Genomic DNA, 14,159 nt, shown 5'->3' with positions numbered 1-14,159 from the left:
AGAGAGAGAGAGAGAGAGAGAGAGAGAGAGAGAGAGAGAGAGCGAGAAGGGTGGGTATAATAGATAATAGGGACCTGATTTTTCTTTCAGAGAGTTTCTCTAACCAAACACAATTTAAGCTTGGATCTAAGATGACCAGAAGTTATTAGGTAAAGTGTAGAAAAGCGTTTCCATTCAAGTGAAAAGCACACGGGAAACACTTGAGACAGGTGGAGAGGTAACACAGTTGGTGCATAGAATGTATGCCGGTGTGGGTACCATGGTCAGCAGAATATGAGGTGCTCAGAAGGCAGGCAGATGCTAGATCATGCAGAGTCTGGCTTTGCATTTCATTTGTAATGCAAAAGGAGAGAGAGATCTGATCTGTTTTATTTTGACAGATCCCATTAGCTGCGTTCACAGCAGGTGTGAGGCTGACAGTGGATGAGAACAGTTAGAAAGCTATTATAGGGAGGTGATGATGGGCATGGATGAAAGTGGTAGTGATAGGAGGAAAGGGAAGTGAATAGACCTGAGGGGTTATTTTGAGGGAAGAGTCAATGGGACCTGAAGATGGACTCACTGATGGAGGTGGGAAGACTAATACTGCGAAGTATCACGCTCAAGTATTTGATTTCAGTCACCGTGCCAATGTCGACGTCACTCATTGAGTGGGTGATTGGGAAGGAGTTGCTAAATGAGTTTGAATACTTTTGGCATCAGTGTGCTGCTGAAAAATGCCCCCAGAACGGGTGCACATACACGTCTGAGGATAATCTTTTTTCTGGACAGATAAAAGAGAAGACAGTGCTAAATTGAAGGAAGGGGTAAACAAGACAGAATTAGAATGAATGGGAAGTAAAATCCCCAAAGTCATGGGAAAGGTAGGTGTGGTTTGGTGCATATTGACATCACTCAGGGCATGTGATTTGAGAGGGATATGCCTAACAAACCACAATGCCTTGATCAGCAAAATGAAGAAATGCCTTTATTTAGAAAAGCAAAATGATGATCACATCTGTCTCATAATCTGATTCTGAGGATTGAAGGAAATAATTCATAAGAACTACTTTAGCCAAATGCCTGGCTAAAGAAGAGTTCATTGATTGTACAGAGCTGACCACAGAGAAGTCATTATGGCAGTGTGTAAATATCTTCCTTTCTTCCATGGCTATGAAACCTTCGTCCTTGAGTTTCTAACTTGTATAGGTCATCACACCAACGAATAGCTTCTTAGGAATCAGTAAAATGGTAGGATTTAATTAATATTTATAAATCACTATGCAATGTTGTTAAGCTTAGATTATTGCAATCAATGAAATTTTTGAGCTGATGGGGTAGTCAAAATTTTCTCATTTATTTCTAGAAATGATAGCTAGAATTTAAAGTTTGCTATTTAGTTTTCTGAGAGATCAGTAAATGAATTTTAACTGAATTACCTTAAAACATAAAAAAACATGTTTTAAATGAAGGTCCTTTCAATATATTTATTTTCACTTTGAATCATTCTAAAATCTGTATGTATTTTTTTCAGCCCTAACACCATTATGAGGACACTGATTCTGAAAACATATTAAATAGGCACCTATATTGTATAGGAATCTTCCACCTGGGCTCTTCATCTAGACTGAATTTGCAAGCGTCTCATGGAACACTAGATTTTATTTTTCCTACCCTGATTGGCCTGTGACTGGCTACTATTTGATAACAGTCTTTTCATACTCACACACATGCTTTAGGAGATTAAGGCAGAATTGTGTGCAGTCTTTAGACACAGAAGAATTTGCCGGCAAAGTTATTATGGAAAACCTAAGAATATTCTAAGATCAAATTTGAATGGTATATTTACTGGCCAAAATCGTGCTGCGAGACATCCCATAATTTTTCTTGACTTTTGTATCTTTATACAGGGATGAATGAAATAAGACAACATATATAAAAACCTAGCTGTAGCAAAGTGCAAATACTGTTTATGGTTACTGTGGTTAGATAGAAAACCAATTAATTCTATAGTTCTAGAGAACTGGTTAATTCCTCTAAAAGCCAATTATGTGCTGACTTTAGTTTAATATTCTAATTGACATTAAATGACAATAATAATATGTACATATTTCCATCATTGTGTCTGAGGCATAATGAACATTTATTGAGTATTATTTAAAATACTCAATAAATGTTCTCTTTTATCCCTCTAATGGAGGAAATAGTGCTGGCACAAGGTAATTATTTCCTTATTGAACACATGGAGCTCTACATGATCATGTCTGGGAGTGCTTTGTGAGCACAGCAGCAAGAAAAATAATAAAAGCCATGTTCTCAATTTCTCCCATCGTACCATGGAAGCCGAACATCGCTCCACAAGGAAGGTGCTGAGCACAGAAATGGGTGAGAGGAGGCGAATTCCACCCACCAAGCCTTGTGGAAGCACATGCAACTGGAGGCGAAGCAAGGAAGCACATGCAGTACCTGGTCATGTCAGAATCAGGGAGCAGGCCTAGATGGTAGTGGGGGTAGGGAGCTGAGAGGAGGAAGCTTTTGTCACACTCAACAGGGGAATAGTGCCTGGGAGAAGCAGGCTTATCACACAGTTTGTTCACAGTGCTGTAAACGGGTTCCGGAGGCCTGGTAACACAAGAGCAAGAGAAAGATGCAGAGTTAGCACACAGGAGGACCAATCCTACGGCCAGTAGCAGTTCACCGTATTTTAAAGGAAATATCCAACTTCAAGACATTTTATCATTAGGTCCTAGTACAAATCAATCTCTCTGCTTATACTTAATACATCATACATTATTTATAGATTTATTTAGACGTATATTGACTTTATTCCTTAGCCTCCGTTGTGAGTAGATCCGGCTCCATAAATTTGTTTAGTTCAGTATGACCCGGGCAGGGCGTTTTCTGAACAAGTTGATTTTGCTAAAAATCTTTGTAATTATTTCCTACTGAATTCCCCTCTCTGCTCACTTGAAACTCTAAGCAATATGATGACTGGTACTTCAGAAACTATCCTGGACCATGAAACAATCTAGAGGATAAAGGTAAATTATACAGGCAGTTGAGCATAAAGGATCGTGTAGAGCCGGTGTCACGGATGACATCTGGGATAGTACAGTGCCTCTGGGCTCCTTTCATGTGGGATACAAACACATTATCTAGTTTAAGGCACTGTCACCTTTTGTTATATAAACAGGAGCTAAAATTCAGACGTACTTTTATAAAACTTAAGGCTGTAGCTTTAATACAAAGAAAATGCTATCTTAGCCCACCATAAGGGCAGACACACTCAGTTTCATTGCACCCACGGAACACTCTTCCTACATAGGGAAATACAAGGAACACTATTTTCTTACTACATAGTTTGGTGCTTATAACTGTTTGGAGAACTCACTGAATCTCTGTGTTAACATTGCTGGAGTCTGTTCTAAACTGCCAGGACAGGACCTCAGAAAAAAAGAAGTTAATGAATATAAAACATTCCCATGGTGATGTAATCCCTGGATTTCATTTGACGAGGAGAGCTGACTCAATTTTCAATCTGATGTTGACTCTACAGACCAAGAAGATCATGTCACCACTTTTTTCTAGTTAAGCTGTACCATATTTAGAGAAAAAAAAAATAAACTCAAACTGACTAATATTTGTCTTCAAAAACATTATAGCTATATTGTATACAGCTAAAGATAAATGCTACATTTTTCTGAGTACCATATTACATTCAAGTCTACGAAAATAGACCTTGTCTTTGCCATAAGTTGGACTCTTTAAACTTTCACTTGTGTTTTTGTAATACTTTTAATGCCTGTATAACATTATTACATTATTTAAGAATTAAATGATTCAGTGTTTGGGGAAAGCTCAAATACATTGGGTTTTAGAAGGAGGTGCCCTTTTTTCTTGCTTATAGTCACCCACAGTGTTCCTTCATCATGAATTAATTACTTATCTAAGCTTAGTCACGTATCACCCAAAGCCTTGGAAAAGCAGAGATAAATTACTGGTGTCACAGATTCATGTAGCTCTGCAGTTTAATCTGCCATTCCTTTCTTCCTTGTTTGTGTGTTACTTTTATATGGTCACATGCTGAAGACTAGGTCTCTCCGACTCAGATTATTTTCTTGGTTGTAAAAACACGCGAATCAATGAGAAGAAACAAAAACTAAGACCTAGCACCCTTGACTAAGTTCTCTTGCAAGCTAACAGCAAAATCAAAACGATGGTGAGACTGTAGGTCATCTTTTCAACCAATAGGACTAGATTTCATTAAAGTCCTAGATTCTGCCATTTAGTATGTAAAATGTAGGTCTCACTACAATATATAGTAAGTGCTACACAGCTATGTTCAGAATACTCATGCTAGGAACTGTATAAATGTTCACTGAATCAACAGACAGCATTTGCTGTTCTTTACTAAGAAAAAAACACATTTTTCTGGCTCTTTCAAGAAAGCCCTAACCTATTTTAAGTATTCTAGATTGTTTCTAGGTCTAAAAGTTTTCATATAATTATTAATCTTTACGTTACAAAGCAGGATGGAATCCCAATGTTTCTGTTGAAGAAATGAAAGAGAAGCTTTAAGTATGTGGCATGCAGGGTTTGTGAATCCTCTGAAGATTGAGCCCCTTGTGTTAGTCTCTGGCCACCATGTCTGCCTGTGGTCCTTGAGAGAGTTAATCCCCAAGTACATCAGTCTCTTGGAAGACGTCTTAGCCCTAAGCCCCAGAAGGTCCAATACCTACAGCCAGCATGTTAGTCATTCTTTGTAGTTCCCTGTGACATCTCTTCAGACAGACAAGAAATGCCAATCACTGTCACTGGCATCTGAGTGGCTGGAAGAGATGTCACCATCACTCTAGTAAAGCAATGCAGCGAGGATATATTTTTCTGTGATGTGAGTCAGCTCGTCACAAAGGACCGACCTGTTTATCTTGTTACAAGCACCCAGGGTCGGAAAGTAATGAATATGGAAATCTGCCGAAGGCATTCACTTCCTCTCTTTATTCTGTGGTTACCTCTGGCACTCGTGGAAGGGATAGCTGATGATATTAGTGAATTAATAAACAAATCATTTCTCCTGCTCTGCACTTACCAAAGGCCACAAGAAAATGACTTCTTGGTCTCATCCGCTGAGCCATCAGCATTTATTAGCTCATCTCTGGGTTTCTAATTGCGGGGTCTTGTAGCATGTAATTAACACAGTCCTGGCCCTTGGTGACCTCTGAGCTCCATTAGCACTGGCTATGAACTCTGCTTCTTTTGCATTTTTAATCACAAACACACGCACAATTACGGTACACTGGAGAGGGATACTGCATCCATATCCTATTTAGAAAACCTATCCTGTCTGTCATGGCCCCACCCTTCCCCCACTTGACTCCAACTCAACTCAACCCCTGCATAGCCAGTGTGACATAGACTATTTGACCAGAACCAGCCCCTTCTGTAGTTCATGATATGTGTGGTAGGGATCAAAAGAAAAAGAGAAACAAAACCCAGGACTACTTAATTGGATTCTTCTATGAGAATTGGACAGTTGTTAATTAAGGTAAAGAAAAAAAATTAGCTGGCAGCGTAAGGAAATACAGACACACAGAGTCACTGTTAGAACTTCTAATGATAGAGAAGCAGAGTGGACCTCTGCCTCACATGTCCAATTGTCTATGGGTTCGCAGTCTGAGCATTATATAATATATTCAAGTAAATATTATCTGAAACACACAGTAGCAGAACTATGGTCAGACCAGGGATCCTGAGACCCAGATTTGGGTTAGTGGAAGGAAGGTTAATGTCCTATAGTAGCTTTTTCACACCCCCCTGAGACAGTCCTATGTAACAGTCCTAGCTGTCCTGGAACTAGCTGGCCTCAAACTCACAGAGATCTGCCTGCCTTTTATAAAAAAAACTTTCTTGAAGATTTTTCTCTACTTTTTTCTTTTTAATCGAATTTTAAAGGTAAGACATAAATCTGCAAGTAGTAATTCAGTGATTACCTAGCATCCTTGTAAAAAGAAGTCCAATAAAACATGAGATAATCAACTACATAGAAACTTAAAGCCACAGAGTTAAGATTAAAAAAAAAAACCTTATGTAATTAAACACTAAGCTGGAGAAGACATCTGTTCATATAAAACCATCAGTCTTTTAAAGATGTTCTTATAAATAACGAGAAAAACAGCACAAAGGTCACTAGCATCTAATCACAAAAGAAAAGACAGAACTGGCAAATAGGCGCACTCATATAAATGTTTGACCTCAGTGGGCATAAAGCTAATGTAAGTTAAATCAAGTGCCCCTCTCTGTGTCCTATAGAAACAGAGTGTCTCTGAGCTAACAGATCATCACTGAGTTGTGGTACAGCAAGGCAGACGCTCATATTTCTGGTGCTATGAGTGTGTGAAACCGCTTATAACTTCCCAAGAAAGCAATGTGGCAGTACATTTCAGAAGCTTTAGCTGGGATCCTGTCTTTTGTCTTAGACATTCTACCTATAGGCGGCTTTCTTAAAAAAAAAAACATTTAAAAATGTGCAAAAATGGTTTTTATATATAGAAAGCTATCTTTTGTTATTAGAACAAAAAGAATAAAAAAATATATTTGACCAGGACACAAAGGCATGAAGCCTAAGATATACCCACAAGATGGTTTATACAGCCATTGATGTTGATAGTCATGCAAATTTTAATGATTTAGAAAATCTATTGTTTTATGCCAAATACAACATGAAGTTGTTCATGGGTCAAGAGGGGGCAGTGGGTAGTGCCCAATCTATTTCCTCACTAATTCTGAAAGAATCGGACATAAGAATGTGTAAGTTATTAAGCTGGTAGTAGTGGAGTACAGGATCCAGTGTGAACTGAAGTGGGGTGATGGGTCTTTCATAAAGCAGTAACGGCAAGAAAAATTCCAAGACGAGCCTGAGAACTAGCCTCATTTAGAAGCTTGTTAAATGCTTGCGTAGGAGATGAGGTTATAAGATGATGCAGGTTTTGTTTACAATTCTAGCAGCCATGCTTGGGAAGCCACAGAGGTTACTATTCTTCCAACTGGGTACAATTTAGTACAATTTAAATAGTCCAGTCACCCGACTGTTCACTTACTCATTTATTCCTCTGTTCCACATACTCATCAGGGACTTACTCTAAGCATGGCAGCAGAGAATGAGAAACACTAGGTATGGTGTAGTAAGCAGGGCTAAGTGCTCCTTCTGCTCAAGCAGCAACATTTTGGAAGGAAACCTCATTGCAAAAGCAGTTAACCACGTCAGATGAGAGGAGAGACGTGCCTGGGAACCAATGAGGAGCTGCAGTCCAGAGACCTAAGGAGCTGGATTGCTCTTTTTGAGTTTTCCTGCAGGAATCCCATCTTTGTTGTTTTTTTTTTTGTTTGTGGCAGGTTCTTGCTATGTAGCCTAAGCTGACTTTGAATTCAGTATGCTGCCCAGGCTGTTTTCTGACACACAGTCTTCCTGCCCTCATCTCAGGGCTGGGATAACAGGCACAAATTACCATAGAAGATCAGATAACACCTGTTTCTTTACGTTTCTTCTTTGTCCTTCACCTTTTCTCAGAATCATTAGCCATTACCTCCCAGGTAAATAGAAAACAAACAAACAAATGATCCCCAAGACTAACTATCTAAATGTACTTACAGGTTTTGGGGTCCCGGGAAAACGGCTCATCCCTATGTGTTGGGGAATATTATTTTCAGGTGTGCTACATTTGTTTACGCTGCATTTGTTTAACTCTGTGAAGCTGTGATTCTTTGCCTGTCTAAAACACCTAATGTTCCTAATAATGAACTGAATGGCCAATAGCAAGACAGGAGCAAGGATAGACAAAGCTGGCAGACAGGGTATAAATAGAAGGAGAAATCTAGAAGCGAGAAAAAGGACCATCAAGAGAACAAGGAGAGGAGGATACCATGGGTCAACCACCCAGCCAGTCACGGAATAAGAATAAGAGAGGTACAGAAGTAGGAAAAGGAAAAATCCCAGAGGCGAAAGGGAATCGGGATAACTTAAGAAAAGATAGCAAGAAACAAGCTAAACGTAAGACCAGTCATTCATAAATAACAATAAGCTTCCATGTGTGATTTATTTGGGATCTGGGTGGTGGGTCTCCCAAAGGAGCCCAAAAGAATGAAACATCAAACTACGTTGATACTTCAGTTGGTTTCCTTGCCCATGAACCTGAATATTGGCTTCATCTCTACCAGTGGTTCTCAACCTGTGGGTCGCAACCCCTGTGGGGGCTGAAAGACCCTTTCACAGGGGTCACCTAAGACCACCAGAAAACATAGATATTTTCATTACAGTTCTTTTTTTAAATTATTTTTTATTTATTTATTTATTAAAGATTTCTGCCTCCTCCCCGCCACCGCCTCCCATTTCCCTCCCCCTCCCCCAATCAAGTCCCCCTCCCTCATCAGCTCGAAGAGCAATCAGGGTTCCCTGACCTGTGGGAAGTCCAAGGACCACCCACCTCCATCCAGGTCTAGTAAGGTGAGCATCCAAACTGCCTAGGCTCCCACAAAGCCAGTACGTGCAGTAGGATCAAAAACCCATTGCCATTGTTCTTGAGTTCTCAGTAGTCCTCATTGTCTGCTATGTTCAGCAAGTCCAGTTTTATCCCATGCTTTTTCAGACCCAGGCCAGCTGGCCTTAGTGGGTTCCCGATAGAACATCCCCATTGTCTCAGTGTGTGGGTGCACCCCTCGCGGTCCTGAGTTCCTTGCTCATATTAGAGTATTACTCAGCAGTAAAAAACAAGGACTTCTTGAATTTTGCATACAAATGGATGGAAATAGAAAACACTATCCTGAGTGAGGTAAGCCAGACCCAAAAAGAGGAACATGGGATGTACTCACTCATATTTGGTTTCTAGCCATAAATAAAGGACATTGAGCTTATAATTCGCGATCCTAGAGAAGCTAAATAAGAAGGTGAATCCAAAGACAAACATATAGGCATCCTCCTGAATATTAACCTTCATCAGGCGATGAAAGGAGATAGAGACAGAGACCCACATTGGAGCACCGGACAGAAATCTCAAGATCCAAATCATTACAGTTCTTAACAGTAACAAAATTACAGTTATGAAGTAGAAATAAAAATAATTTTAGGGTGAGGGGTCACCACAACATGAGGAACTGTATTTCAGGGTCACAGCATTAGGAAGATTGAGAAGCACTGCTATAGGTGGGATGCTGTGTGACTATCACACACATTGATAGGCAATTGGACAATAGTTCATCAGGTGTATATATCTATCCTGTCACTTTTGAAGATAGGAATTCATTCTTCAGGGATCAGCTCCTCTTACGATGATCAAAATCTGTTTATAATTATTTCTAGGTTGCTGAATACTTAGCTAATAAAAGTAGGGTGCTCAGGTAAATTTTAAAGTCAGAGAAACAATCAAGAACTGTTTAGTTAAGCTACACAGGGCACATTTAAAGGGTGTTCATTATTTATCATTGCTTAAATTAAAATGTAACTGGGTATCTTTATTTTACCAGCAAACCCTCCAGTTCCTTTGCCTTGCAGGCTGCCCTACCTTGCCAGTACTTTGTTTCAAGCACTGGAAAGAAAGACACCTATTTACTTAGAAGAAAAATTTGCTGTTGACTTTGACATTATATTTTGATTTTGGAATTAGCAAATATGTTTAATTTATTCTGCTAATAGCCTCATACAATGGACATGTTCACTTCCACATGAAGACATATACATTTTAAATAATTGTTGATCTCTCTTTCTCTCCTCTCTCTCTCTCTCTCTCTCTCTCTCTCTCTCTCTCTCTCTCTCACACACACACACACACACACACACACACACACACACACACACACATCAGTGCTTTCACTTTCGGGTTATGCATTGTATATTATAGATCTATCTAAATCAGGATACAATGTAATCACTTTTTAAAAAACATATTTTTCATTCAAGTTGAGATAGTTACACTAACTTTCCCCTCCCTTTCCTCCTTCCAGCCCCATCCCAGCTATCTTCCCATGAACCCCTCTGGGGCTCCTCCCATTCTCAAGTTGATAACAGGACCATTACTATGTCGCCTAACTGCTGTAGAGCTTCTGCCTGCACACAGGCGGTCATGGTAAAACCTATAGTCTACCCTTCAAGGTTTCCATTTCTAAGAATGTGCCTTGCCAAGTCGAGCACAGCAGGTATTCAGAGAATTGTCATCACTGACAGAGTTTGAAAAGGCAAAGGCAAAACATTGGGAAAGCCTACATGGTCATTAGTATTGCAACACACACACATGCATTGAAACCATTGCTATTTAAGGTGTTTTTTTTTTATGACACAGTCACACATCTTTCAAGTGAAAAGGCACTGAAAAAGTATATATAGTTTAATTAAGTTTGTCTGACTAGGAAAGTTATGAAGTATAGAATGCATTTTATTCTTCTATTTAGTAGAAAGAGAGAGACAGAGAGCAATAGAGAGAATGAGAGAGTGAGAGGAGGGAAAAGAGAATTAGGGAGAGGGAGGAGGGAGAAGTCTGGAAGTGTATGCAAAATAGTTCACCTCACACCCTTTCATTTCTGGATGACAACTCTAAAAAGTCTTTTCTACCACTATTTCGTATTGCCTAGGTGACTTTTCAAGGACCTCAACATTTCTCAGTGTATAAACTGATGACCAAAAGCCATAAATCTGTATAGATACCATCTATCAATTGTGAAAGAAATATTTGTGTCTCTGTATGTAATTGTACAAAAGCTCCCAAAATGTGAATGTTGTTTTCTTTGAGCAGTGTGGATAAAGGAAAATTTTGATTTTAATCATCACATTTTCTGTTGTAATTTTAAAAATAGTTTTACTCCGTGAAATAATAGATCTTAAATGAGTTTATTTCCATTCTCCCGTCCACTGCAAATGGTAACTGTGAGGTATAAGTACTATATTCAGTGGTCTGGCAGTGAGAGTCATTTTACAATGTATATTGACATATCACGGTGCATTCCTTGGATACATATTTTTGTTTACCATGCTTCAGTAAAGTTGAAAAAAAGAATTCTATCTATATATTTTTTTCTACTCAAGATGGATGGATTTTTATTGAGGAATTTGTTTCAGGTACTGTTTTATTCAAACAGTAACACATCTTCAAACATCCGTTTACAGAAATAGTAAATAAAAACACTTGCTTCTGAGTTTTTTTCCTCAGTAATGACCAGTGTATTCCTATGAAATGTGTGGACACTAAAAAGATTATGAAGATTTCAGTTAAGGTTTAGTTGGCTTCAAGGAAATGATATTCTGACTAAAGTCCTTTCATAGAAATGGTGACACCATTACAACAATTGCAGCTTTTTTTTAAACTAGTCTGTCCATTCAGCTAGCATTTCTTTAGTGCACTTAGAGAACATACAGGGAAGCTACGGAAACAGAGGAAAAAGCCTGTTGTTTGGGGCTGTAAGATCTGCCATGTAACGCTTTCCTACTACTTATGAATTTGTGTGAATGGGGAAGTTACTCACATGGTCTAAATCTTGGGTGCCTTGCCTAGAAAATAAGTTCTTAACATCTACTGTATAGATGTTAGATGTAAGATGAAGTGATATGAAATATGCAAAGCCTCAGGAATCGCCTACTAAATGGTAGGCACCCAGGAAACCACTAATTCTATGTGCTAGATACTAATCCAGGTGATGTGGATGTTAGAGAAATCTGTTCCAATGTAAGTTCTTCCCTCGAGGATCACTTCATCTCAATGAAGGCATATGTTTCTGTATAACGAGATTAAAACAGGATACATGCATGGGAGGGAAAGAGATTCTCCACAGTCCCCAGATTTTCTTCTTTTCACAAACTGCCTGTCCCCTCCTGCCAGTTTTGAGATAACTATCTCAGATTCTGCTACTGATGCTCATTTAAAGAAGAGATGCCACTTGGTACACAGTCAGCCAAAGAAATCCAAGCAGGCTCTACAAGATAGTACTGACAATGGCAGTAAAGTCTGTTTGTCAGGAAGACTATTGGTTTCCCTTAAACATCTGGGAAAATGGAATAATTGCTGACCTTGACTAGGTGCAACCAAAGTGTGTCAGAAGTCCAGAGAACCGACAGCGAGAGGAAGCGCATCTTGGCGACACACCTAGAGAGGGTGGCTGTTCTTTCACTAGTAACACAGCAACGGAAACTTGTATCTACTGTATATATCCAATTCAGAACATCCAGCAGATGGGAGGAATTTTAGAATTATGTATTCTGATCACTTTCAAAGTGGAATCATGGAAAAGAAACCATGTGAAGGTCATAGTAAAAACAAGCAGCGAAAAGTAATGGTCTAAACATTAAAACCCCCACGGACTCCCTTTGTTTGTGTCAGGAATCTTAAGGGCAGCTTGGGCTACAGTCAGAAGGGAGGGAAATAATGAGTTTGGCATCATTCCTACCAACCCCTCTTTAAAAACTCTCTTCTATATGATTTTAAGACAGGTACACCTTGGAATTTTGGGGGTGAGTGATGACAGGGTATTGTGAAAGTAATAGTTAAATACAAAATTGATACAATGACAGGAAACTAAATTTTCAAGTCAACTTATTTGTTTGTATGTATCACGATCCTCTGTTTTCACAGGAACAGATTTTAACAGTGGGTAAAATATGTACATGTGTGTTTATGTACACACAGGTGCACACACACACACACAATTTAAAGACTTACTCTGAGGCTCAGAGAAAACAAAGGAGCATAGATAAGGAATGTCTCTACAGCGTCTAGAATGTACATCTCATTCACTCTGACATCCAACATGAAGCAAATTAAATGGAGAAAAGCAAAGCAAAATAAGGGTCTGTGGTAACGGTGTGCATTGTTGAATCTCTGTGTGTGCAAGATACCCAGGCCTTCTCAGAAGGAACATCTTTTAAACACAACAGATGCTAGGCAGGCAGGTGGCAGCCTAGGACAGGCGTGGGAATACAAATGCGTCCTTCTCTCCACAGCCTCCTTCTGCTGTCCTTGATGTGAGCTGAGCAGCAGCATCTTTGGACTCTGATACATGCTTCTCCATGATCACACTGTCAATCCCGCTTTTGGGTGTGCTTAAGGGAACACCTAAGGTCTCTGCGTATTAATAAAGAAAAGCTTCAGTAGGAAATAGAGGTGTGTTTGTACGAAGCACTTGCACTAAAGTAAGCTGCCCTTTCTTAAAAAGCATATGTCAAAAGAAAAATGTCATAATTTATTGACCCGATTGTTCATTGTATGAATTTGTCACACTCTTCTCAGTGCATTTGAAGCAAATATGGAGATAATAATGCTCCCTGTATCACTGGAGATTTGTGATGTGGGAAGGAAAGAAGAATTATACCAAAGGCATTTTGCTTTTTGCTTTTTGATCTTCAAATATCTGAGCTGCTAAAGAATTGATCCTCAATCAGGACCAGACCAAAAAAAAAAAAAAAACCAGGCAAGAGAAAACTTATTGTCAGGTGTAATTTCATTTAAATGAGATTAAGTAATGCCTTAAAAAAAAAAGATGTGTTTCAATACAGCAAACTTTGCACTCCTGGTTTTTAAGATGTCTGGTACCTTGAAATATAAAATTGGAGCTCATATTCTGTTTAGTAAGTCTTGCTCAGGAGAAATGAATGTCTTCTCTTGTACATTAATATTTGCTATGTCCTTAGTGCAATCCATTTTTTCATAGAATAGACTGCAAAAGGGAAACATATTTGTTTTCTTCTAATACATCACATTATGATTTTACCTTTGGTAATGTAATATTCTGACATCAAAGAAGTGATGGATTTAAGTCATGGGCTCCCAAGCCAGTCAGGACATCAGACTCACCATGGTTTTCAGTTCTGTTCATTTGGTTTAATAAAAAAATGGGTCAGTTTCTATTTTGTTTCTGTTTGGTACAGTAATTAAAAGCTATAGCTTTACATAACAGGTCTGTCCTTTTTGAGAAACCTATGAACTAGTCATTTGTTTGAATTGCATCAATTCTGTCCACATTACAGAATATCAATTATTGCACTGAAGTTTTCTGACTTCAAAATATTCAGCTGATAAGTGTTAACATTTACAGAGATTTAAGAGCGGCTGGGCTGAGTCCCCGGCACCCGGCCGCCCACATGGCTAGCTTAGTTTATGCCCCGAAATAATTACACGGAAACTGTATTCTTTTAATCACTGCCTGAC

At 38.9% G+C, this 14,159-nt stretch overlaps 1 protein-coding gene across 12 annotated transcripts in view; it reads right to left on the bottom strand.

The window, feature by feature from the left end:
• Dlg2 (discs large MAGUK scaffold protein 2) overlaps window positions 1-14,159 on the bottom strand; it is a 1,686,730-nt gene that overhangs the window by 398,740 nt on the left and 1,273,831 nt on the right. For 11 of the 12 annotated variants that reach the window (XM_026784310.1, XM_026784311.1, XM_026784312.1 and 8 more), the window contains one exon: window positions 2,446-2,601. The exons of the other annotated variant lie outside the window; for it this stretch is intronic. In XM_026784310.1, coding sequence (XP_026640111.1) covers window positions 2,446-2,601 — 156 coding nt within the window. The remainder of the gene's footprint in view (window positions 1-2,445; window positions 2,602-14,159) is intronic. 12 annotated transcript variants of the gene reach the window in all.

Source organism: Microtus ochrogaster, chromosome 22 (assembly GCF_000317375.1).
Source record: "Microtus ochrogaster isolate Prairie Vole_2 chromosome 22, MicOch1.0, whole genome shotgun sequence".
Taxonomy (NCBI): Eukaryota; Metazoa; Chordata; class Mammalia; order Rodentia; family Cricetidae; genus Microtus; species Microtus ochrogaster.
This window is presented reverse-complemented; position numbering and strand designations above follow the sequence as displayed.